Source organism: Cygnus atratus, chromosome 10, assembly GCF_013377495.2.
Source record: "Cygnus atratus isolate AKBS03 ecotype Queensland, Australia chromosome 10, CAtr_DNAZoo_HiC_assembly, whole genome shotgun sequence".
Lineage (NCBI taxonomy): Eukaryota > Metazoa > Chordata > Aves > Anseriformes > Anatidae > Cygnus > Cygnus atratus.
Window position 1 is genome coordinate 17806676 of NC_066371.1, and position 27690 is coordinate 17834365.

The 27690-nt window shown below is 37.5% G+C and overlaps 1 protein-coding gene across 5 annotated transcripts; it reads right to left on the reverse strand.

The window, feature by feature from the left end:
* Nucleotides 1-3560: 3560 nt before the first annotated feature.
* Nucleotides 3561-27690, reverse strand: TAMM41 (TAM41 mitochondrial translocator assembly and maintenance homolog). 5 transcript variants are annotated; one of them, XM_035558374.2, is made up of 8 exons: nucleotides 27454-27690; nucleotides 26142-26321; nucleotides 23824-23916; nucleotides 18309-18459; nucleotides 16128-16273; nucleotides 13750-13915; nucleotides 11749-11819; nucleotides 3561-3686 (listed from the first exon to the last, which is right to left on the reverse strand). In XM_035558374.2, exons 1-8 carry the CDS (start codon nucleotides 27589-27591, stop codon nucleotides 3609-3611), a joined length of 1023 nt encoding a protein of 340 aa, XP_035414267.1. In that variant the 5' UTR covers nucleotides 27592-27690; the 3' UTR covers nucleotides 3561-3608. The 5 variants fall into 5 exon arrangements, with proteins under 5 accessions (XP_035414267.1, XP_050568690.1, XP_050568692.1 ...); XM_050712733.1 differs by lacking the exons at nucleotides 16128-16273; nucleotides 18309-18459 and adding an exon at nucleotides 25035-25097 and having other exon boundaries at nucleotides 11757-11819; XM_050712734.1 differs by lacking the exons at nucleotides 3561-3686; nucleotides 16128-16273; nucleotides 18309-18459 and adding exons at nucleotides 8298-9560; nucleotides 25035-25097 and having other exon boundaries at nucleotides 11757-11819.

The following is a 27690-nucleotide window of genomic DNA, read 5'->3' on the forward strand; positions in this document are numbered from 1 at the left end:
TTAGCTGCTGCTCATCCTCAAACTTAGCAGTGAGAAAATTAACAGTGTTTAAGAAGCACTGAGCCTCTTAGGATGCAAGCTACCCTCATAGGATTTTCTATTTAAAGCTCAGGTGCATACCTCTCTAAGGTACCCTGTCTTGATAAACAACAAACAGCCACAACCTCAAGGTAACGAGTAAAAGCCACTGAAGTGAACAAGCCGTTAAAATTCAGCCTTCACGCTGCAGCCATATCCCGAAGGGTTCAGGAACATCCAACTGTACTGATACATCACACGGATTTTTAATTTTTTTTACTTCTGTAGGTTCAATTATGTTTCTGTAAATTTCTGTAAAGTCTCAAAAAGGAAATTAAATACCTATTTAGCAATGGTAGGTATGTATACATTTTAAGTCAAGCATGTGACTAAATGCTCTGCTAGTAAGAATTCTCAACCAGATGTTGGGCAATCTTATGACACAGGATCTCTTTCAACCAGCGCTTGAAGCAATTATAATTTATGAGTTAGTGGTTTCACATCCTGTGGTACTGTTTTTTAACCAGGTTTTAAAAAGCCCCATCCTTGCATTCTCATGGAGAAAAAGAAAAAAACAGTCAGGAAGGTTTTGTCCAACGATAATACTTCCCAATATGGCCCGTGATGTAAAACTTCATGAAATTGTACCATTACAGAAAGAAGGAATGAGCATGTTAAAGGTAAAAGCATCTAGTTTTGTCACTGACAGCTTTTGAATTTGGTCATATTGCTTATTCATTCTGTGGGCCAGTTTCTGCTTTAATTGTGCACTACAGATGCGCCTTGTTTTTTCTTTCACTTTGTACATTTCTGTACTGCACCTAGGAAAGCTCGGATCCTCGACGGAACGAGAATTACAAAAACACAGTAGTTACATTTGCAGTTACAGACAAAGAGGAGATAAATGAGACAAAATTTTGAACACCGTTATAGTTTTTAGCCTTTATTATCTGGTCAGGTATCCAGTACATGGAATAATTTTCCTAACAATCCAGTGTGCAGCAACAAGCATTTTTAAAAACAAAATCAACTTGTGTTTTTCTACTTTCAATATTTATTTTCCAAAGGTCGACTACAAGAACAGAATTCACACACACACACCGAAAAACATAAATTTCACTAAAAAGTTCTCATGGAGTTTGTCAAAAACAAATCCTTTTTAGAGGCTAAGCAGGAGTTGACACATTATATGCTGTCAATTTCAGTTTTCAATTTATTTATTTTTTTGTATCCTAAGACTTCCAGTAGATTATGCCCCCCCACTCCTCCTCAAAATAAATAAATAGAATTGGCCTTTTGTCCATGCTTCTGCCCATATGCAACTTACTCCACAGAGTACTTCATTTGGGACAAAAAATAAAAGTTGTTACTTCATTAGATGTCTCTATCCAGCAGTTCTGACAGCATTGCACTTCTTACCTGGTAGCTACTTCATTCAGAAAGCCTTGACTCCCTCCTGACTTCTCTCTCACGCTGTTCCTCTGTCCAAAAGCCTTGTATCTGTCAGGGTGTGTTTCTAACACTGGGATCAGCACTTTCTGTTCTTACAAATTTTCCACTGAACATACACCTAAGTAAGTCAATATCTGATTTCAGGTTTCCTTTTACTAGAGCTGAAATGTATGAAAACATATGACTATTTCACGTTGTCCCTGCATGTGAATTTAATTTTAAGGTGGATATGGTATATTTTGTATAAAACATTTCTAGATGGTCCAAAAAGGAACCTCATCGTGCAAACAAAAAAATCTAGCCAAAACCCAAGGTTAATTTAATATAAGCAGTGGCTTAAATTCCAAAGATCCATTTCATGTAATTCTTTTTCAAATCTAGGACTTCGGCTTCTTACTAACAAGAACATAGAATTCTAGTACCATATATACATTTTCTAGTTTAAGTCACTTCTGGAGAACAGAGCACCATCAGGACAGTCAGACTCCTAATATCAGAAAATGGACATGTGAGGGGATTTGTCTAACAAATTCTAGATCCACCATCAGCTAACAAGCAGTGAAATGTTACAAATCGGTCTATGACTTTAGAAAGTTACTATTTAACATCAGTATTCTTTTCCAAGAAAGTAAAATCAGACAAATTTATTTCCTGACTATATTCAACTTTTGCCATTTGAAAATAATCGATATTTAAAAGTTCCCCTGTGATTGAAGTAAGCCTTAGTGAGTCACATTAAATAAAATATTGTATTTTTTTTTTCTATCTTCTTTCTTAAAATTATGCTTTGAACTGATCCCTGGAAACTGCAGCCAATTTCATTCCAATAATGTTTTTTAAAGTGAGATCATTAAATCAAAGTGTAGCTTGAGAAATGGCCCTACGGACCACATGATACACAAGAAAAAGCACATGCTAGTCAGGAAAGATATATTTCCATTTTTAACCCCTTTTTTGTTTTGTTTTGTTTTTGTTTTTTAAATTGTTGATACTTTCACAAGTGAAATGAAATGTTCTCTCAAGTTCCATTAAGCAAAACATCTAAAATCAGCAAATCCACCTGAGCCAGTGCCAAAAGCATTCTACTTTCAACAGATGCTCCAATTTATTTCATCACAAATGAATACTGTCATAAATTTCCATTCTTTAATGGCATCATGTAACACATTATGGGATAGTCCAACTTCTTTAGCATAGCTTATTTAATTAAGCAAGGGTGAACGAGTTTTATCTTTATAGACATTATTTTCAGGAAAAAAATATCAATGAATCAAACGTTTTTGTTTCTAAAATTCCAGTTCTTAAAGCACTTGGATAAAACCTTCTGCCTAACAATCCATTTCATAAATCTGTACAAGTAAATGCTGAACATCAATGACAGTATGACTTTCCTTACAACCATGACACCTTGGACAACACTTAGCTATGACTTAGGCAGTTATCATTTGAGTCTCACGAAAGGAACATAAAAATTTTACAAAATGAACTGATACCTGACAAGTTTCTCATTTCAAACACACTTTCCCAGACTGAAAATCACTGTCAATTTTTTTTTTGATTCAGAATGTCTCAGATTTGAGAAAAATTTACTTGTCATGAAGTCTAACCTGCAGATGCACCCACTTAGCATCTTCAGAAGAATTCTAAGGATGAACTTGCCAGTGGAGAAATAAATAATGTATTTCAAGAGAACAGTTTAATATTCAATTAAAATTCTATGGACTCTCCAGTTCTGTAAGTCTCTAAGAAAACTAAAATTGCGGAAGAGAATATTTAGAAAGAGCCTTGGGGGTATTTTCAAAAATAAAGCTAGCATTACATAGAAAATAAGTGACTTTGGTCTTTAATTCATACGTACAATAGATCCTTTAAATTCAAGGTTTCTGAAAATTCTTTGAAAATCTGATTTACACGTACAGAAAAACTCATTTCAGTATTTACATAGTAATTCCTTTGCCCTACTTCCATCAAACCTTCCCCAGTAACAAAAATTTCTATGGCAGTAGTAAAAATGGACACGGAATTATTAGAACTGACTTCTTAAATGCACTTTCACCTTCTTAAGTAGGCAAAGCAACACCAGAAAAATATTTGGAGAAAAAGTACCATTTATTTACCCACACACAGTGTGTCAAGACTCAAGATGTCTTCTTTAACCATCCCTTTGTCATTTTATACAATTTCTTCACACTGTAAGTTACAGATTTTTTTTGCCCCTAGAAGAAAAAAAAAACACAATTACCAGAAGTCGTCAAAATTTTGGAAGACCAACTCAAATAACAGATTGCTTCTCCATGAAGTAAAATGTTTTCCTGGAAGAATGACAATAACCTAATATGTCATGTAGACATGCAATAACCTTGTCACGGTCATAACACAGTAAATAATGACACAAAACCACTTTAAATAGCATCAAAGCGAGCAAAAGAGAATAGGATAATTCTGAAGACCTGACAACACTGCACACAAACACCTACAGAGAACAGCAAATATATAGCATCTGTAGGAATGCATGATGCAACTCCTAACTATTACAGATGGAAACTTGTAACATACATCACTGTTCTTAAAACGCTACATATACAAAACCTTTTACACCACCTGTGTCTGCTGTAGATGCTCACCAAACCAACACAATGTCCTTTTCAAGCCCTTCCTAATCTACTACTGGCATGCCCAGCTGCATAGGAACATATTCTGGCCTGGCAATGGACCCCAGCAACCTGGTAGCCTGTATTATGCAGCAGGGGACACAACCAGAACTCTTTAGAGGACTCCAGGCTGTTATGCATTCAGGTTAATGAGCAGGCCACATCTGTATGACAAATTTAGTCACTGAAGCAAGTCCGCTCCAGAGGCTGAAGCCCACCAGATCGTGCAGATTACCCAAACCTGCGCAGCCAAAGTTTTACTGGAGGGACAATGGGAAAGAAGAGAAAGAGAGGTAGACCGGAATATAGCCAGGACAAAAGAAGAGTTTGCTCAAGCAAGACAAGCAAACTATACACAACTTGTAGACAACAAGTTTTATGCTTCCAAATCCCAACTTCTTCTAAGCAGATTTTAGTTAGCCTTGCCTGATGCTGTGCTCCAAGCTTAAGAGGCACTTGGTTGCCTTGTTGTAAAGTTGTGAAGTGTAACTGCACTGTAGGAATTTTGAAGCATCACAGTGATGCCCATTTTGATTTAACGTAATCTAACACTGCACACTACCAGAAGTTTCCCCAAGGCAGTTTCAACCCCTAAGGAGAAACAGACCCACAGCATTGCTATTGAAAAGCTTGCAAATTAGAAGTGAAAAAGAGTATCAGTTTTTCATAGGAAACGTGCCGCTGACTCTTAGGGTAGAAATCTATTTTGGTTTCAACAGGTTGTAAAGTACATTATAACCTCCTTGAGTATTTTGTTATTGCCTCATCCTAACTAATGGCAGCTACCATTTCATAACTGAGGGAACAAGTGCGTCTGCAAGAGATCAAAACTTCTCAACTTGCACAACGAGATGACATCTGTGCCCTTAGGTAAAAAGAAGTAACACTGAAATGATGATGGGTATGGAAAACCAGGTTAATAAGGCATGTACCGTACCCAGGTAAACTGAAGTCTGGTAAAATGAAAGAAGCAAAAATAACACTGAGATGATGACAGATGGCCACGATTTGGCAACACTGCCAGTGTCAGAAGTACACTATAGACACCAGTATGAATACCTTCTCACGGGGATGTTATCTGGAATAATTTTGCTTCAGAGTTACCTGCCTAGTGCTGGCTTATAATAACCTCATGTTAAGCTGGAGTAGCTGTGATATTCTGGCATCATCCCGCAGCAGCCCACAAGTAGAGCACTGTGGTAAATACCCTGCCATCACCATTACACCAGGCCTACAATGCAGGCAGGCATTTCTCCATTTTCACAGAGATACAGAAGGATTTTGCAGCAGCCATTGCCTCCAAGCTTTTACAAGTTTTAGACAGAAGGGATTGAGGATGACTCCCACACAATTTGTAAAGCACATCCTTAGTTAGACAGTTCCTGAATTTCTATCAGATACGAGCCTTCTCCTACAGACCTACTGTAAACAAAAAAAAAAAAAGACAACATTTTGCTAGGTTTAGTCATCTGGTATTTGGAAACTTAAGATATTGTTCATCTTGGCATTTCAGCAGGGTTCTGAGATCCTAGCCAGTGGAGTTACTTATCTTCCCTCCTTCCAGATTTTGCCATCCTTTTTTAAATTTAAAAATACCCTCCAAAAACCCCCACCACCATACAGTGACTTTCCAGATTACAACCAAGTGTAATCACACCCTTAAAAATTCAAAACTGAAAATGGAAGTTTTTAATGCTGCACTTTGGCCTTGATGCTTATATGCACAGATGGAAAGCCCATTCCCAGTACACTCTACTTACTAGTTTTTCTTACATTTATTAAGCAGCACACTGGTTACCTGAAAAGATTAACTAAAGCCCACAGAAGTAGCGTAGCAAAAATCCCACAGTATGACACACCAGAACACAAGGAAAGATCTTCTGGAACAAATTAGACTCAGGTTTAGCTATCGCATTGCACTGTTGATGGAATAATTGATATGACAATGTTTGAATTTAAAGAGACCTTAGAAAGTAAACCAAATAAAGATAAACAATCTTAAGTGAAAGATGCTTTCATTATTAGTAGTCTAGAGTCACAAAAATCAAATAAGCATGCAGTAATGTGGAAAAGCACATGCTATACTTATGAACAACTGTTTAAAAAACCTTTCATAACAAATCATAACATATATGTTGTATTTAATCATTTGTACTTGTGTATCTAGTTGCAATTTAAATAAACTCAACTTTAGCTTTTGCAGGGCATCCTTCATAGATATATTTTCAACTTACACGATCATGTGCATCCCATATGTAAGGTTAAACTTTCCTATATTTAATAGTTTGTTTTTTTTTTTTTTTTTTTTACTAAAAACAAGCACACTAATGAAGTCACGATGTTATCCTTTTGCAGCATCTCAAATAACAAGTAAATAATCGTGTAAGTTCCAGAGCACCTCTCACATCTGCATTCAAATTACATGCAGTATACAAATTCCAGCCGCAGAACAAGGCCAGACCGAGCTTAGGCATAGCACATAAATGAAGTAAATGGTTCCCATCTCAAAAGTTTAAACTATGTAACTGCATAGCTTTGACAGTTACTGTCCAATCTCCTAGGTACTGTACTTCTAGGATACAGCCCCTCGAATACTGCAGTTGCAGTGCCAGAATCAATGTTCTGCCATTCCAATGAAGTCAGTGTACTTGTGGAAGCACAATATATATAGCATGTGGCAAAGCAACAGTAACACAGCTGCTACAGCCCTGCAGGACTGTAATTAACTGCGCTGGCACTGCAGCCTGCGAGTCAGCTTGTTCTATCAGCTTGCCAACCTACTCTGCCTCTTGCAGCAGCTCAACATTAAGAGATTTTTCTCCATATTTTCCCCCTGCAGGGAGAACTCTGTCGAACTCCACCCACTACAGCCTTGAACCTAGCATCTTATGTAATAAGATGCTTACATTTCTGCCCCAGCACATCATGCTACAAAGCAAAATACAGGTTTATACATACAGCTGGTTTCTTAAAGCAGCCCTCAGGGTGATGAGTCACATCTGTAGTAAAAGTTAATGGTTGTAATTATGGCTCAGTCTCAGAATCCGAAGCAGTTGGACCACATGAAAATGTCTTTCTACTTTAGCTATGAATCTATGGCTTGGTGGTTCCAACTCCCCTTTAGATTTTTCCACTATATGATAGAGAACAAAGACCCAATGCACATGGAATCAAGACCACAAAACTTCAGTGTAAACATCAGTTGTATCTGTTTTTGCTTAAAAGTCCCATGTTCCTTTCATTGGAAGTGTTAGTAATTTGGCTATAATATAACACTATCTTCCAGGTCCCCCAAAGTTTCCCCCTAGATATATCTGGATGCAGTATTCTTTATTTCCTTTACTGCTGAAGAGCTGTCATGCTATACAGTGGATGCAAATATTCATATATTGTTAGTATATAATGCACAGACGTGCAAATGCTTTACACATTTACAGTGAATTACAGTTTAATGCAGTATTTGTTTTGTTCAGGCAGCTGAAGAAGATAGAAATTACTACAAATCTATGGAGTATTTTATATAAGACTGCTCCTTACAATTTAAAGAAAATACTTCCATGAAGACACAGTATACTAACATCCCAACTGTAAGGAAACAAATGTTATTCAGAGCAGCTAAAAGCATTTGTATTAATTTAAAAGATGAACAATTACTTCAACTGATGACACATTCCTAATATTTTGTTTTTCAGACACTTTCAAGGCTTACAATGTTCCTCTAGTAAGATATAAGAAATTTAAGCTAAAGTATCAACATCTCCTTCAGAGCAAAACAGAAGAACTTCAGAGTCGGTTCCCAAAGACCGTGCAGACTCTGGGTATGTGGGAAAATAAATCAAACGATTGTGCCATCTCTAATAGGAAACAGAGAGGCATGCTTACCACAGACTCAAAAAAGAAATATACAGGCACACTTTCAAAAACTAAATAGGGCATTTAACAACAAACAAAAACACAGAGCTTGAGCTCAACTTTAAAACCAAATTGGCAGAGAAAGATGAAAAAAGTTCTCCTAAATGGATTGAAATTCTTTATTTTGCCTGTGCTCTTTGCCAACAACATTAATACACAGCATGCCATCTCAGCAACAACTATTCCCAATTTAACATTTAATTTAGGCACATGCTTTACATTGGACTACTATGTTACAGACCAGGAAGTAGGCATTTCACATTTTTTGCTGTTTTTAAGATAAAAGAATCAGTTAAGGAGATAATTTTGTGTCCCTCTAAACATTTCAAAAAAAAAAATGGCCACAGATTGAAAATTAGTTCTTTCACATGCATACATAGGACAAAAGTACTTATATAGTTACCAGGAACAGAAAGAAAAAAATAGGCAGAGCTTATTTAATGGAAGCACTGATTTCACGATCCTTTCATAATTCTCTTGCATCTTAGCTAGTATTCTTAACATAAGCATTACAAAAGAACAGAGCAGATGAATAAAAAAATGAAGAACCACATTACTTCTCATGAAGTCTCTACGAGGCAGTGTAAAAATAGTTCTCAGGGGAACAGAACATTAGACAAGATTTGGTTAAAGAATGAAGAAAGAAATGCAGCATCCCTAGAGATTAAATGTAATAGCTGAACACCTTCCTATGATACACACTTCTTCCATGAGTCAAAGAAATACTTTCTACATAGAAGCCACACTGTTTTGTCTGTGTACAGTGTGTACCTACATGAGTGGTAGCTGATAGAAGCCCCAACAAAGGGCGAAGCAACGTGAACAGCATTAACGCCTGCCCCCTAGCGACAAGTGTTTTAAATTAAGAAACCGCGACTGAGAGATCTTCATTTGAAGATACAGCAAGACTTCAGACAGACTCAATCATGAAAGTCTGGAGAGAAATATTAAAAAAACAAAACAAAACACCCCAAAGCAAAAGGCTTCCACCTCTAGGCTAACTAAGCCCAAACAAATGGAAACCTGAATTCCTGGGAAAAATCACTGAAGATGATAAAAACCTTCAGTATGAAAAAATGACATCACAAACTTGGTCAGTTACATTTTATTTCTTCATTAACATGCACTAAAATTTAGAGTTTTATTTACATAACTACTACTTCTGTGATTCTGTCCATCTTCAGTATATGAAACTGATGAGGTTCTGGTAAGGCCGCCCTGCAGGCTGCTCGGGAAAGTAGCAGAAAGGAAGAAATACCCGTTTCGGGTGCAGCTGCACCCATTACAGACGCTTCTGATTGATGCTAACCAGGGGAGCAGGACACCCCTTCTCCAGCCAGGGTGGTCTGCACAGCAGTGCTCAGGAAGGCTACCTCTACATTCATTAAACAACGTTCAGGAGCTAGGAAATGCCAGATTTGAAGAAGGACCAGTTTTAACTCGTCTCCCTCAGCATATAGTCTTCGAGTAACCTGAAGAGATTAATCCTGAATTCAGTTCCTCAGTTTCAGCCAGGTTCTGGCAGAACTGCATAAATACAGTTAAAACAAACAAAATCATGCTAAGAGTAATAAAATAAAGCTCCACCAAACCTCTTTCAAATTTGTCTTGTGTTCAAAGCAAAGGATCAAGCTTTGCTTGACCTGAATCAAACTGCAAAGATGCATTTTAAGCAATAAAAGCACTGGCAGAAAACACATGTTTTTTATTTACATTTATTCTATGTAACTAGCTGGTTAGAAGACAACTAAATTTTATTCTGAAGCGAAAAAAAAAACACGCCACTACATAAAGCAAAAAGCAGTTAAGACAAAAGTGAAGAGGAAGCGTTTCAGGTGCACAAAACAGAAAATATGGTAAAAAAATGACAAACCCTCTTAAAAACATACATTAGGACCTCCCAGAAGTCCTAGTAACAATAAAGGCTGCAAGTGATTTACTGAATGACACACAAAAGGAGCTAACAGTTCCCAGAGGTGATTTTCTGTCTATCAAGATTTACACAGATGAAGAGCATAAACAATTTGACAAATCTTAACCACTTGTATTCACGTTCTTGCAGTTACATATGAACAGCTCTGCTCCATGACTCAGCCAGGCTGCTGGCTTTCACAAGCACTGAATTCACACATGGTGACACCATCTTTCATGCCCCTCCCCTCCAATTATTTTGCTCTACAAAATCTAATCTCCATGGATTCAGAAACAGACTGGTTACAAGCTGATATTTCTAAAAGTGGCATGTTGCAACACAAGTCTTAACCATTAGCAGGTAATTTTGACAACAAATCCTAAAAATAATGCTTCACTTATTTGGTTGGAAAACTTGCATTAAAGTCGTACATGCTGTATGTCTAGCTCATACAACAAAAGTTTGCTTTTGCAAATGGAGTTATGTCCTTCTGCTCCTCCAACTACTAAACAAAGCTGGGCAATAATTTTGTTATACTTCTTTTCTGTAATAGAACTGGACTATTAACAGATGCATATAAGAAGTACAACTGTTCCTGCTTACTTTACTCAGCAAACCACTAATGGTCCTGAACACTGCAACCTGTGTTTTCTTACAAGGAGATATCGAGTGCAACCAACTTTGGAAGTGAACAGCAGCTGTAGAAATCTGGATAAAGATCACTTAGTAGGAATGTATAAAAGATGCTTTTAAAACTAGTAATGACATTGCTTGTATATAATTGCTTTGTGGAAAATATAGGACAGGTATGAATGAGTTCAGACTAGGATATGAGCAACTTCATGCAAGCAACAAGATTTTTTCATTTTGCAGGAATTAAAAGGAGATCATGAGTTTGTCTGTTTTTAAGGTAATGAAGACTCAGGTCCTAAGTCTTTTCTTTTAAATTGAGGTGCAGTTCATTCAGCTTCTTAAATGTAAAAAACAGAGCATCTTAAAACTGGATTTATTCCAGAACTCAGAAAGACAGGATGAAGCTTCAGCTATGTAATTGGCAGTAACTTTTGTTCAGTTAGGAGGATTTTCGTAGCTGAAAAACATCCCTCATTTTCCCATGCTTCTACAAAGCAAGTCCTTTTTTGCCTTCTACATCTTCTCTCACACTGACTTTTAACACTCAACTCTCCTTCTAAAGTAATTCATTCTGAACTATGAGAGTTACAGTAATATCCAATACTCACGAAGTATATATGTTTAGTTTGGAATACAGAAGGTATCTGAACACGCACATCTTCTGAGCTCGGACAGAAGCTTCAGATTCTGTCAAAGTTTTCTCACTGTAAACTCATCCCCTCCTTTATTTTATAATGAGCTAACCTGATAGTCTACATAACATCAGTACAATGTATTGATCATTTAGGGATCCAACCACATGTAGAAAGCCAGAGGGAATTATGAAATCTTTTTTTTTTTTTTTTTAAATACAAGTAGAGCAGAAGCAGTGCACATCAGCTAAATATAAAAGGAAAATGAAGTCAAAGGTTTTTGTTGTTTTGGTTTGTGCTTTTTTAATTATTTTTTATTGTCGTTGAAGTCATGTAGACTCCAATTCCTTTTGACATTTTACAATTTCTCAGTAGTTATATAAAGTAGAAATATCTATTTCTTATTTCCATAAACTTCCAATATTGTCATTAGACACCCAAAAAGTTTATGCTTTAAACTCTCTAGCAAGGTAATCTTGGGGCCCTAAAAATTTTAGTTTGTAAAATCAGAAAGCCTACATGGACAGAAGTCACACACATACTTACCGGCTGTTAGTATGGTTTTAGCACTTTGCACTATACTGGAAGATCTCACAATTCCTGAAATGCCTGCAGATAGAAGAGCATACAGATGTTATCCATCTTAGAAGTTCTGTGTATGATGCAATTCATTCATCTACCATTCACACTATTTCTCTAAAATGATCAGTCACAAAGGATTCATAATTACGTTCCAGAATTATGTTCCATCTAAGCACTGTCTGGATCAGAACAAATTACACTCATTGTTTACGTCAGTATGAAATTGTCAAGTAGATATGTTTATATTGTACAGCATCTGACTAGCTTTTTAAATGATTGACTTTTGTAGCCGACACTCGTTTGCCACTTCACACTGCAGCACATTCTGTTTCCATTGTCCAGAGGTCTTTAGGTGTAAATGGAATAGTGCATAAAATGATACTTGCAAAAAAATAAACAAAAGCTTTAAGAATTTATATTTGCACTAATGCATAAAAGCCTACTGATATGTGCAGAACAAAAGTACTGTATATTACTAAACACTTAACAATGAAGGAAGTTAGCAGTCCCAAAGTTAGTCTTCCAAACTGAAAGTTATTTTTCTGCATTAACCAGACCATAGAACGCAATATTATTTCTAAAACCTTCTTTCAAATGCACTTCTGTAAAAAGCAAAACCTAGGGATACCCATGAACAGGTAAGAGGAATACAATATTCCACATGCATAAATTTTATTTATTTATTTTTGGGACGGGGGAACAAGTCATGCTGAGCTAGTAAAACATCTAGGGAAAACGTAATTCAACTTGAGTACTCAGCTTAGTCTTGTAGGATTACCAAATGGTTTTCTCTGCTCTTTATCCAAATTCCTGAATGAGAAAATTCCTTTGGCAACAAAACTGAAAGAGAGGTTTTGATTTGTCCTTCTGAGAGTATAAACTGCTTGGCTTGAGAAGACTAGATCTATCTAATGTTTTGACATCGAAGTGCTGCATTCCTCTCCACAAACCACAGTATCAGCCATGCCTGTAATATCCTACATAAGTACAACTAGCAGAGTAAGTAGCTCAGGGTGGACAACAGTTGTAAAACTCACAACCAGCTCCCAGATTCAGCTATTATCACACTACTGTTGCAGTACGTCCACAGTAGCACAAAAGCTGAGAGACTGACATAAAAGAAGCTGGACATCCTAGATGGCCAGGTGCAATGCATCCTAGACTGTCAATGGAGAAGAGAGCTGAGAGTCTTTCACCTCTCCCTCCCATCGCCCCCCGCCCCCCCCAAAAGAGAAATCAGTGCAAGAGCTCCCTCTGCAGTTAGCTCCTGTCTTCTGGCTCTCAGGCATCTACGCATCTTTTGCTATGCTCAAAGAGCTTGCAAAATCGCTGCCTGGGTCTAAGATGTATCAAAGTACGAAGGACTGTTCAAGTACTAAACATTTTCATTTATCTGCAGAATAACAGAACAGCGATGTCTGCAGCATAAGCTTTAACTTGCTTGTACAACAACCTTGTCTCAGAGAAGCTACCTGTGATGATGAGAAGCACCTCAATCTTTTTCCTCAAAGCTTCAGTTCTCTGCCAGAGCACCATATATCTGGATGAACTATGATAACTGGAAAGGGTAATGCCAGCAAGCTAGAAAATACAGCACCACATTGTATGACTGGGAGAATATACAGCTTAATATTTAAATGAAGCTATGCCAGCCAATGAAATCCTGAAGCATCCCACATAGTTAGATTATCTAAGGAGGTCAGAGACTATTTCTTTCAAGACCCAAAATAAAACTCTTAGCATTTCTACCGACATAGAAAGATATTTTCCATTATTTCAGGGACCTTGCTTGCAATCAAACAGTAGAACACGCTTTTATAAACTTATTACAAGATTAACCTCTTGTTGTCTTATTCCTTCTCACTAAAACATCCTTCTGAACTAGAAGAACATATACCATAAATCTTTATATTTATCATGTCTTAAAGGGGATTACAGACAGCGATCTAAGGCCTACCTTGATGCACCACTAATCCACAATCAGGGTCATGGGCAACTTGCAGTAAAATTTCTTCCACGTCTCTGTTTTTTCCAGGAGGGTCTACCAGAGAAGTTATCTTTTGTTGCAGATTCTTTGGCAAAGCCATGAGTTGTGTGAATTGACCTTCCGGGCTTTTATCAATCTGAATGTTATTAAAAAATAAGACAGTAAAAACAAAAATTCAGCATTACCAAAGCAATTTCTATTCAAAGAAGTCATGAAAGTCTTCTGGCTATCTTTGGCCTGTGATAAATACCTCAGAGAACTCTATGAATTTCACATGTAAAAGTTATTGACAATGCTAATGAAAACTCTCCATGTGCTGGCAAACGCAGTGTCCCAGTTCTAAACCTGAAGAATAACTCAATGGAAAGATGTTAACTTCTATCCAAGGGAAGCCTAAAGTATAAACAGAATCTTACTGCCCCGCAAGGAACTTCTCATTGAAACTGTACCATTTCTGCTCTATCCAATTTCCTCTGGAACACAAGAACATGAAAATGAGAGAAAATGTTCCCAAAAGACCACTTAGCTCTGTTTCTTCTGCTGAATATAATCAAACCAAACACACACACAGTTTACTTTGAAAAACATTTTCTCTTCTTTAAACACAAACCACATCTGGTTTGAATAATTTGAAGGAAACATTCATTTCACATTTTCCAATCTAAATCAGAAATTCAATGACCCTTTTTTTGAATACAATGATACCAACATGCAGGCCTGTACACATTGATACAAAACGTAAGCACAAATATTGAAAAATGTTTAACAGAAAAGGGCTCTCCAAAATGGGGGGAAAACATAAGAATCTGAGTACTCCCACACATCTTTTTACACATTTCTTGGAGGCATTGGTCAGGAGTTTAGTTGTCCTGTACTCCCTCTAGTCAATGGGAAGAAAATGATATCCAGATGAATCACCCACTGACCACAGAGGGAGTCAACAATGCACAGGCTTTTAACATTATGTGGGAGGAATCCATGCCTGAAACAGAACTATAAGAACTAGTGTCTGACTTCAATTGTTTCTAAAGAATCTTTCAAAAAAGATTTTTCTCTGTAATTCTGAAGATGTGTCCTTGGAGAGGGTGGTTTCTATTTTCTGTTAAGCAGCATTCCAGATAGAAGTTATCCATTTCAGTATGAGGAATAATGGCAAATAACCACCACAAAACATGAAGAATCAAGTATTAATCTCAATACAACAGTACAAGGATGATGCGTTTAATCCACAGCCTCAATGACTAGTATGGAATTCCAAGCAGATTTATTATCTAACAATATATTTCTAGTATGATACCAGATTTTGTTCCAAGCTAATGTAACAGGGAATAGTATTCTAACTAGCCATTTTCTTGGAGGAAGCAGCATTGGTTCTTTTCAAAATTCATTTAAATATTTCTGTTAAAGCGTTCAGAAGTACATTGTTAAGAAAACATGGAGACAGCTGCAGCATAATATGGATTTGCCTCTGCAGTACTCCAAAGAGCTGCAGTAAAAATGTTTACTGTACTCAAACTTGCTTGTATCTCTAACAGCTTCCTTCAGTTTCTAACAGACACATCCTAAAAGGAGGCACTAGTGAGATACTTACCAAGGTGACCCTGACGACAGAGAACTCATGTCCATGAGACAAGTCATGCTATTTGTAAATTAATGTTGAAGTGTATACCACAGTTGAATAGTAGCACAGAGATGTGCATACTACGTGAGAAAAACTGCTAACAGCCCCCCCAGCTGTGGCATCCCACCCCTAATTGCCATGTTTCACTTATACCTTAAGCCACAAGGATGGAATTCAAGACAGTGGTCATTCTGGATGCCTGTTTTCTGACTATTAGGAAGAGATTTTTTTGAGTATGGGTATTTAAAGATAATGCCAGAATTTCAGTTCGTTTTATTCAACTGATATTCATAACTAGCACAAGAGGGGTTTTTTTGTTTGTTTGTTTTTTTAAATACACTTTTTGACTGCAGAAAGTTGCACCTCTAAGTTACGGTCTGATCTTTTTAACACAAACCATATGTTTATTCATCACTTCCTAGACTGCTGTCTCCATATGGTAATCATTAGACTACACATTTTCAACTGCTCTTCTCTTGTTCCCTTGCTAGTGCTTTAGTCCTGTGGCTATGCTCAGAGAAAATGAACAGTAGTTACTACATATGCAGAGACTAGTATTTACAAGTTTCCCGACTGCAGAATTAACTCAACAATAGAAACATAATAGCAGGTATAGTGACTACAACTGCCTGCCTTAGTGTGGCATAATTCTTGCCTTCTGTCAATGTGATAAAGCATTTCCCGTTGTTTGTTTGTTTTTTAAAATGTTTTTAAGAAAACCACTTGCCTCTAGCCTTCCCAGATGGTGCTTATACACCACTTGAGGGCAGTCCTGCAATATGTTACTGTACAGCTTCTGAAAATAGGGAACATTAGGTTTCACAATGTTCTGCACTTTCGACCTGTCCTCTCCTATGATCATTCTGAAGTCACCTAGTCAAGAAAAGAAAAACATTAATTAGGGCAAAACTGAAAACCCAAATAAGGAAAATACAACAGAAACGAACACAGTACAAAGCTGTCATCTAAAACTCTTTATTCTTCAGTCCTACCAGTGCCTACCTAATCCATAAGGTTCATCTTCTAACAGCCAAAAAATACTATCCAAATAACTTCAAGCACAGAGAAGAAGCTTCAGAACTGTGATGTGGCCTCTGATATGCTATAACATCATCAACCCACGCGTCCACATTTGCACTTACATAACAAAAAATTCCAACTTCCAAGTTTAGCCTCAAAAGCAGCAGAAACACAATTACATCCTTTCCAATCATTCATCAATTTTAATGGGTTACTAAATGGTATTAGAGTAACCAGCCCCAACACTTGGTATCCAAAACCAAATAACCTTCATTTTTCCAATTCTGAAAGAAAATAATCTGCATTACCTCTGCATTTCAAGGGCAACACTTGAAATACAGCTAGTAGCAGTCATGGTCAGATTACAACGTCCCTTTTTCTCTTAACCAACTGCTTTGTTAGCAGATTGGAAAAGCAACTCCTTTCAACACCACTGCTACTCTACTCACCTTTACACTTCCTTTTAAGATATACTTTGTGACACTTTCTAATAAGAAGTTCCAATGTCAGTGAAAAGACAACCTGTATGAGTGTTTACCTACCTCTGCTATGTATTATACCCTGGTAGCTTCTAAAATTACAAACTAGGAGTTAGAAGCTCAGTGCTGTCCAAATCAACAAACAAAATCATGAATCAATTCATTTTCACACTTCCCACAGTTAGGAGATAAATGCTGTTGCAAGGTGGCAACTTGCTAGCATGACTTAATTTCAATTTATGCCAACCAGCAAAACTAACAAAAACTTCCCAGAGTACTTCTAGGCACTGTCTCACCGCTTTCAAAATGCACAAAAAAAAATATTTCCCAAATTAAAGCACAAACAACTCTTTTCAGCAGTTATGTACTGCAAGGAGACTGATTAGAGTGACTCAAAAATCAGTGTTGTCTACTAGAATCCCGCCTGAGAAGTTTAAGACTTACCAAAATGGCAGCAGAATAAAATATCTATAAACATGTCATTGACAGCTCTTTTCTTGAGCATACCTGCCTGGCAGTGTTACTGCTTTAGCTGTATTCACCCAGCAGAATCAATTTCAACATCTCATAGCATGCTAACCGATCTCCCAATTTTCTGGTTAATAGCATTGTTTCAAAGGATATCCATAAAATATCATGGTCACTGGTGCCCACTAAGAACCTAATGACATTCCTGGACAGGTTTCAGGTGAGGCAGGTAGCAAACTCCTGGGGTGAGCAACCCTTCACTGTCACTCAAACAGACAATGCTTCAGAAAAAAATGCTATGGAAAATCTGAGCAAATTGCAATCTAAACCAACAAGGGAAATACTATGTAAAGAATAGTAACACTCCTCAGTGGAACTAACCTGCAGTTTGTAAATGCAATGCATGTTTTTGGTTGGTTGGTTGGTTGAAAAAAAGGAATGCAAGGCCAAGCTTGCATTTCTATATGAGCAAAAAAAGTGCTGTGTAAAATACAGTTCCAAGCAAACTTGTTCATAATGATTTCAATAAAGATGTCAATATTTAAAGAGTAATACTTAATTTTCAGTTTTATTTTAATGATAATTTTCATACAATTAATTGTGGTATTGAAGACTCATTTGGAACAAGGGTTTTGGTTTGTTTTTTATATATCACTTCATTTCACCATAACCAATCATCCATACCTAGGTGCTTGTAAATCAAGAACAGTTTTGCTTACGTACCTCTACCTACTCCTCAATGAATACGCACAGCCTTTCCAAACTGTTATGTACCCAGCAGTAAAATATAGCTATTGGAGCATGCAAAAGTGTAGGTCCAAAGCAAACGAACATCTGACTTACTACATATTAGACCCACTACTACTTGCACACGGTACATGTGGTACAACAGCTCCAACTACAGCTTTTCTCCTCAGAGACTTTAGACACCATATACTAACCAGAATAGGAGAGTCCTGCAATCTGCATATAGAGGTCTTCTTCAGAGAAACTTTCTGGTAACATGAGAAAGGCTGCTGTGACTGCACTCTTCAGATTGCTAACAAGAGCAGCTTGCAGCTTGCCATTCTCATTCTGTGTCAGTATTTTCACCTGAAAAAATCAGAGTAATTGGAAGCAAGACTTCAGGAAAGTGCTACTGAAGACGGAGCTAGAAATGTTACTCAATCCAACATGAAAAATAATAAATTTGAATTAGATCCTATTATTATTGTATAGAAAAGATCTATCATCTGTGTCAGACTGTGTCATCTTCTGTTTACACAGCGGGACAGAGGATCTTTCTAACAGCCTGCTACAAAAGGCTGTTTTTACAAACACTTTAAGAACTGTTATAAGCAACAGCCATCAACTATTCTCTGAAGAGCTATTCACCTTTTTCATACTCATGAATTTAGGATTAATCAAAACTGTAAGTGTAAATGAATCAAAAATATTTCACATCGTATTATGCAATAGGAAAAAAGACCAGTCACACTGAAAGGGAATGGTATACCAGAAAAACAGCAAAGTTTTCCTATTCACCTTCCCTATACCTTTTTTTCCAATAGAGGACTCCTTGCTGGTGCTCTACCATATGGTTGAAGCAGCTTCTTAGACATTAGCTCTCCTCCTAGGAGACGTAGGGTTTTATTTTGCACTTTGTATGAGGAGAACGTCAATGCAATGGGAACTTCACATACATGTGAAAGGATCACTGAAGTTGCTTGATTCCAAGTGCCACAAAGACATGTTTATCTTTAGGAAACATTCAAACTGTTCAAGACCAACTACAGAATCCAGTAATCTAAGATATGGAAATATACTGTAATAAGAAGCAGATCTTCAGTCAGAAGTCAGCTTAGAAAAATATTACTATAGAACATTAGACATATAAAGTCAGCCCAGTTTATAAGGTGACTGACTGTGCCCTTTGAAAAATGACTCCCCCAAGAATATCTTCCTGTTGTAAGTTTCTGTCATTTTTAAGGGTTCTGGTTGGGCAATACTGTCTTTCTTATAAAGGGCAGCTTATTAATATTTGTTTACTCTAGAATATATGAAAATGCAAATCCACTGGCAGTTATGAACAAATGTACCCAACTCGTTTTTTCTCCTCCAGAAGCCCACATGCAAATGATTTGCAGTAATCCTTGAAATTCTGCCCACAAAATATAACCTGAAAAGGCTAAGGTATCATTTCAAGTAAATATTTTCCTTTGGAAGTGTAAATATTAACAGATTTAAAAAAAAAAATGAATCCAGATTCAATAAGAAAAAAGAAAAAAAGTAGGAATCTGATACAGCTGCCACACAAAATTCTTCTTATTGAATGGACATCAACAAAGCAACGCCTGGGATGGCTGGTAGTATGTTCAGAACTTTATTTCTCCCTATGGCAAAGTCTTTGAAAGTGTAAAACTAGAACAGTATCTCACTTCGCTATGGTGGTGAATTCAACAGTATAGAGGTTGCTCATCTCAACCTTTCTGAACTAATGCATGGTTTTGCCTAACATTAAGTCTATACAGTAGTCTGGAATTGGTCCGGGGTGATTTTTAAAAGATAAGTGTTTTCTCTTCTTTGGTTTTCATTTAAAGACTTCATTGTACAAACAAACATTTAAGAATTCCTCCTAATTGCCTTGTATTTCCTAGCATTAAAATGAAGGACAATGATAAAACACATTAAACTACTGTAAATTCATCTCCTAGGGAGCCTTGAATAAATTTGATTTCCTTGAGAAACAGGGAAGTTTACTGAATGCATACTGACTTTTTCAGATACGATCCAATAAACAATTGGATCTGGTCATGAGATTGGCTGGTCACAAGGACAAACTAATATTTAAAATCTCCAACTAATTCACTTATATCCACTTTCACAGATCATTGCTACAACAAAGCAATAAAGACAAGCAGAAAAGGGAAGCCTGTGGTGCTAGTCCTCCTTGTGGAAGACCACAGGCTGGCTTTAGTGAAAAGAGTAATCTCCTTCGCTAAAAATACTCCTTAACATATATCAGATATTTTTTTTTTCCTACGGGAAACAATATGCAAGGCTTCGATATTTAAATGCATAAAGCACTGCCATAGCAATACTATTTAGGAACAAATTTCAAACAGACCAGAGAGCTAGAAAACACCCAGGAAAATACAGTGCAATTATCAGCCAGAATGGATGATGATTCTTGGGGGTAAATTTCTAAGAACCCCAAAGTTAAGGAAAACTGTTTCACAATACAGAGAAATTAAGATCAGAACTATTCACGCCACATGAGAGGGAAAGAGCCCCATTTATTCTGGTTTTACACTACACATGAAATTCACTTACCTAACACTACAATTAAGACTTTTAAATTATTAAATATTTTCAGTGAGGGATATATTCAATTTGATAGATAAGCATTATCCCCACTTCACCAACACAACAGCTTTAAGAAAGAAGTGTTCTATTTTCACTGCTAGGAAATTCATACCTAAGAAACTGTGAGCATTTGCACAGAAAGATACATACAAACAAAATACAAAAAGAAAATCTCATCATAGAATGAAAGGTTTCAAAAGTACTATTCCAATTTGCCATTTAGCCACACCTACACTCTGCTAAACATCACAGTAAGAGGATTTTTTCAATTGTTTTTTGAAGAATGTTTTAAAGTATTTGAACAATGGGGAAATTCTGCAAACAACTGCTCTGTTACTCCTTTGTGGGAATTTTTGCAACACAAAAAACTTAAAATCTCCCAACACCCCTCTAAGTAGTACAAAATACTTCTATATACTATCCATACTCTGCCCTCACCTCACTTCAATTTATTAAACACTTCTCTTAATAGCTTCAGAAGGATAACAGTAAAATACAACTGCTTAATCACTATGTTTAACAAAAATTCAGTAACACTTCAGGTGCTTTTAAAAATCTTCCTCTGAAAACACAGTTATGTTTCACTTGTGCTTGTTTGTTTTACTTTTTAGTTACATCAGCATTTTTTTCAGGAAACCTGTCAGTTATGAAGAAATTACAACCAAGTTTATTCAAATTTTCAATACAGTTAAATGGGAATTTAGTATATCAGTGTCATAAATTTAATTTAGCACGAAAAGCCAACAAACTTTTAACACAAACAAAGAAGCTGGGGAAGAAAAGTTAGCATTTCTAAATGGCAACTCCAAACTCCATCTATTCAGCCAAACATTCTGCAAAGACCACTTGGTCAAGGCAATCAGTCTACAACAGAAACAAAACCTCCAGTAAAAATGACACCAAGATTTCTAAGACAGAGAAAATGTTTTATCTCATGTGGTAGAACAGCTTGGCTAGCTTTTACTCACAGAGCGACAGATTTGTAATGGAACACCAGAAAGGCACTGAGCTCTTTCTCGTCTACATGACTGAGAAGAAAATTCCCAAACTGTTAAACAAAATTAATCTGGCCTCAGTCAAGTGTGTCCAGAACTAGCACAAATGGCATGTAAGAGATTATAGCATACACAAAAACAAACCCAACCCTATCTCCTCTCCAGAAGAGGCTTATTGTACATTTTTAAGGAGGAAGAAAAGCTTTCTACCACTATCACTTACAACATGTTTATCAAAACGATCAAATCAGATGCAAAAACAGAAAGATCAGACATTTGAAACCTGTAAAACAGATTTAAATAATTTTTTTGGGAATGTCTGCAAACACACTATAACATTGTAAAATCCTATTTAGTGATATTACAGATCCTACAGGAAGAGACGGTTTAAACACCCACCATGTAATCTTTCAATCAAATTCTATTTTAAATCCTACAGCCTTTATTCAGTGCAAATTCCTATGAGCTTTATGAAAATAACTTGCACCAATTTCTTATTTTATCTATTAAACACATATGCATGAAGATATATCTGTCTCTTGTTAGCAACCAAGCAAAATACCAAATTATACTTATTGTGCAAGTATGTACTCCTACTGAATTTAATCAGAAGATATAAAGCCCATTTTATATGTACTAAGATGAGAAACCCCAAAATAAATCAAAGCAGCAGCAAGTGTAGTTACGCTGAAAATAAACAATCAGTATTCATAGTTGAAGTGAAACTCCTTCAGTTATTTTTCCTCAATGTGTTTAATTTTATTCTTTATAAATGTAACAGCTGTTCAACGTATTTAGTTTTATTCCATATAAAGATAACAGCTGTTCTAATCTGCACAATGCCACAATAAGTCACTGGAGATGAGGAAAAGTCAGTTGCGCTCTGACAACCTATTTAAAGTTGCATCCTAAGTTATTCATTAAGAGCATAATTAACTTCTGCTCTATGACTTGCACAGAGTCGTGTCATCCCCCATTTCCCATCCCTCTCCCCCCCCAAGAAAATTTAACTTTGCACTGCTGCCATCTGCTGAAAGCACACTGAATCAGACACCCTCGGCAAAGACAACAATGTTCTTTACATGTTTCGGTTAACTATAGATATTTAACAAGAGAATGATCTAGATGGTAGCTGCACAGCAAAGCAGCTTTCACCTTTAAATACTTCTATTATTTAACTCAACTCTAAGTTTCCAGATGACGCTAACCTGGGAGGAGCTCCTGACTACATCAAGGATAGTGATGCCTTGCAGAGAGACCTTGACTAATTAGAGAGCTGGGCAATCACTCTTGGGGCACCACAGTATAAGAAAGGGAATGAAAGTATTATTCGGTGTCCAAAGGAGGGCAGCAAAGATGGTGAAGGCTCTAGAGGGAGTCTTCTCATGAGCGGAGCAAAGCAGGCCAAGGGGAGGCCTCATGGCGGCCTGCAGCCCCCTCACGAGGGGAGAGGAGGGGCAGGCGCTGAGCTCTGCTCTCTGGGGACAGTGACAGGACCCGAGGGAACGGCCTGGGGCTGGGACAGGGGAGGGTCAGGCTGGGTGACAGGGAAAGGTTCTGCACCCAGAGGGTGGTCAGGCACTAGCACAGGCTCCGCAGGGCAGCAGTCGTGGCCTCAAGCCTGCTGGAGTTCAAGCAGTGTTTGGACAACGCTCTCAGACACATGGTCCAATTTTGGGGTGGTCCTGTGCAGAGCCAGGAGTTGGACTCAATGATCCTTGTGGTCCCTTCCAAATCAGGATATTCTATGATCCTATGAACTGCATTAAATTTTGGTGTCTCCTGTTATTTTTTTATTATTGTTAAATGTAGTATTTAAATTTTTAAGGGACTCTGAGTTAGCATAGTCCAGTTCCTCAAGATTTACTACAGGCAGAAAACTATTGTTAATATATCTAACTTCATTTTTTTCCTTGTAACACAGAGTATTAGTAAGGTCTATATTTCACTTCCTTTCTGAGAGATTATCCATCTAGTATGACTAGACCCCTAAATCAGGGCAGACAATTTCTTCAGTATTGACTCATAGATCACGAACAGTTAAAGTTAAAACTACAACTGATAATTTTGCATCCCTGTAATTTCCTGCATTTCAAGAGAGATAACTAATAGTTACCGGCTTTTGTAGGCGTCCAGCAACATAGAGGGTTCTCCAGTGAAGTAAATCATCAATCAGGGCATCGGTGCTAATTACACCATATTTTATCATCTGGAAAAAAAAAAAAAAAAAGGCAAAATAAAGGTTTTTGAACAATCATATAGCTGTACTGTTTTCATTACAGGAAACTTACTATTTTCTATAACTGTCATTAATTCTAAGGAACATACAACTCCAATAAAATATTGCACGCATAAAATTAAAAACATTTTACTGTCTACATCTTGTTTCTTAGTCAGCTTTTGCTCCCAAGTATTTGCAAATTTTTCTCTAATACACATTTACCATAAAAGCATCTCTTTGATAAAAACTTAGAGAACTGCTCTTAGATAATAGCATCATACAAAGAAGAGCCACTTAAGTGGCATAGCTCCACAGTAAGCTTGGTTTGGGACTTTTTTTGTATTTTTTTGCTTAAAAAAAAAAAAAAAAAAAGGAAAGGATAATTGGAAGAAAGCAAGAACACAATACAAGAAGGAGGAGCAATGCAACTACTTACTAGGAAAAAAAAAAGTCAAATAGCAACACTGATAGCAGTATTGCCTAAAACAAGAAAGATAAAGGAGTTCCAAAAGCAAACTAGAATTTTTAAGTAAAATAAGTTTTAAAGAAAATCCACACATGGACATCTACCAAAACACAGGCAGTAAAAAAAAAAAAGTCACATTTGCATGCAGTCTTCTGGAAAAAAAAAAGTGTAATGGAAGACACACAGGGCCCTCTAAAATCCTGTCTGGAAAGGAAGTTACAATAAAATCATTCCCGGATCAATCCCTGAAGGAAAATGTTCTTCAAATCCCACAGTAACCTAGTCTAGATAGAGATCGACCTGAAGAAATTTGAACATTAAAATGCATCTGTTCTTTAAAAGATTTTTTTTGAAGTTACAATTAGTTTTGCACCAGCAAAATGATGCAGTAGTTAGAATACTCCACAGTATTTTTCAAGACACATAATGAAGAAAAAAAAAAAAGAATTTGTCAGCGATTTGAAATAAATTATAAAAACATTTATGGATACCGTTATTGGGTGAAGAGGAGAAGTATCAGGAAGCTTTTATTATTATTATTATTATTTTTTTTTTTTTAGAAACTCTTTGATGCTAGAAAACAATTTGTGATTTTTTAGTTTACATTACGGAAGAAGAAAGATGAACTCTTAACAGTTACCAGTTTGCACATCCTGAGTTTCCAAAGATTATCATCAAAGCAAGGCAGCCAACTCCAGAAATTCTGGATAACAAAGGACCACAGACTGTGATATAACTAGTCATTACAACATTAGACAGGCATATAAAGAGCCAGAAAGGACCAAATTTCATCACAAAGGTAACTGATCCCTAAAATAAAATCCAAAACCCCTTTTAACATAAAGAGAACAAAGTTTAAACTCCAAATTCTTGCCTCATCCAGATACCTTTAAACAAAATAGCAAGTATACAGTAATTTTTTTAAACTAGCTCCCCAGCCTCATATGAAGAGTTCTGACACATACCCAGTGTTACTGCTATTTTGTGCTCTGAGAAACTTCAGTTTGTACAAACAGCATTTTTCCCACAACTGTTCTTCATGTAATTTCCAATTTTCTTAACAGAACTTGCTTCTGTTATGTCCAGTTTATTACCACATGGCAAAAATTACTCTAAATCAGCACCAATAAACACAGATACACACTTCCTTCCCCTGCCTCCTATCTGCACTCCTCCTTCCAAATACAGTCTACACATAATTGTGGTGTAGGACTTGCTGGACAAGTACTACTTGTCTAGAATTATTAATTATACCCAAACACCACAGGTAAAGATGTTTGCCATTAAACAACACAGATGTCAATTACAACTTGCTATGTTAAACATCTGCGGTTTTTTGTTTTATGTCAAACAAACAGAAAGGCTCTAGTTTGCTATTACTAGGTGGTCAACTGCTGAATTGAAGTCTGTGTCCCCACCCCACCCCCCAACACAGAACAGTGATGTACTACTATATGGCCACTGGCGAAACTGCAAGTGATAAGGAATGTAAATTCAATGTTCTGAAGTGCTTTAGTTGTGAATTTCAAACATTACCCATGTTTGTCAAGTGCTACAACAGCTGCTCTGCTTGCTTTTTAATTAGTATGATATTCGTGAAACAGTTTGAGACCTAAATATTGAAAATACCACCAGTTAAGCATCAGTTGCAATCTATCAGATGCGCTTACTGCACGGAAATCTGCTTTAAGCTAATCATTTCAATATTTCACACACAAACATTTAACTTATTAAAACTCATACTTACCCTACCATTACATGGCACTAAAGTATTGTAGTAAATCCCTGCTCCATAGCTCTGTATATTACTTATCTGTTTTGGCCCAAAAACTTTTAGGAAGGAATAATGACTCTTGTTCTTTAATAAGTTCATCATATGCCAGGTCACAGAATCATCAACTGCAAATACGAAGTCCAGCATATTGTTCTATGGATACAGAGAAAAGTACTGGTTTTCATATCACGAAGCAAACAATGTTAATCACATTAATCCAATACCTGCATAATAAGCTAGCTACCAACTAATAATTGGTCACATAATTAAAAACAAGATTGAACGCACAAGGCTTAACGTTGGATACAACTTGAAGGTTACAATGGAGCTGTATGTTTTTCAGGTCACTCTACCAGTGATGGTCCAAAATTTTCCTTGCCCTCCCAGTTGTACCGCCTTCCGTAACACAGGGGAACGCATGACAAGGTCTCGGTAGCCCTAGTTCCCAGCTTGGCCTAATAGCTTAAACTGCTAATGAAGAGAATTTTTGCTAATACACAAGGCCACAAACTGGGAGATGAGGGCAGACAGAAGTCAAGAAACTGCACTTCTACTATACTCACTTGCTTTTATCAGCAAAGCAATCCACACGCTAAAGACTTGTAACATTCAGCGCTGCGCTGTTCTTCCAAAGAAAACAGTCCACACATCCCCTTTGCACGGAGGAGTTGCAAAATTACAACTCATCCCTACCATAAACTAATATTTGGAGTAACAGTGCTTCAAATTCCTCAGGCTTACTGCTCTGGAAGTAAGAAACACTTAAAGCCACAATTGTGGAGCATGCTTAACAGGCCAGTGTGAATGCACAATGCAGCCCATGAACCACTTTAAGAAGTCAAATGCAGGCACGAGGAGATCCCAAGCTGTTCCCAAGTGGCTTGAGCCCCCAACGTGGGGGCACTCAGAAATTCTGGGTAACAACAGGCTTTGCCTCAGGTACCTGCATACTGCGGACAGCGTGAACAAGCCTGGGCACTTTCATAAAACCAAAATATAAAAGCTAAAAAAATGCAAAGCTAAATTGTGAAGCGTGGTTCCTATGTGCACGATAAAAGGGCAGCTGAACACTACCTAACTGCACACGAGGACTCTCAGCCAGAGGCCCACGGCTACCTGCGGACCCTGACGCCCCCCCTTGGCTCCGCCACCTGCCCGCCAACTCCCGATGGGTGCGGGCCGGCTCCGCTCCCCCGCCTCTCCCCGTGCCCGAGCCGCAGCGGCCCTAGCAGCCCCCGGCCACCCCCGGGGGCGCTACGAGCGGCAGGGCGGCCGCCGCGCTCACCTCGCTGTGCCCGGCCGAGGGCCCCGCCTGCCGAAAGACGCCAGAGCCGTAGGCGAAGCCCAGGCTGAGCTCCTGGGGGAAGTGCGCCAGGACCCGCCGGAATTTCACCCCCGAGCTCGACAGCACCGGCAGCGCCATGGCGATCGCCTCGGCCGCCTTCCTGCGCCCGCCGGCTGCGGCGGCGGCTGTGGCGCAGGGAGGAGAGGCCGCGCCGGGAAGGGGCAGCGACACCGTCAC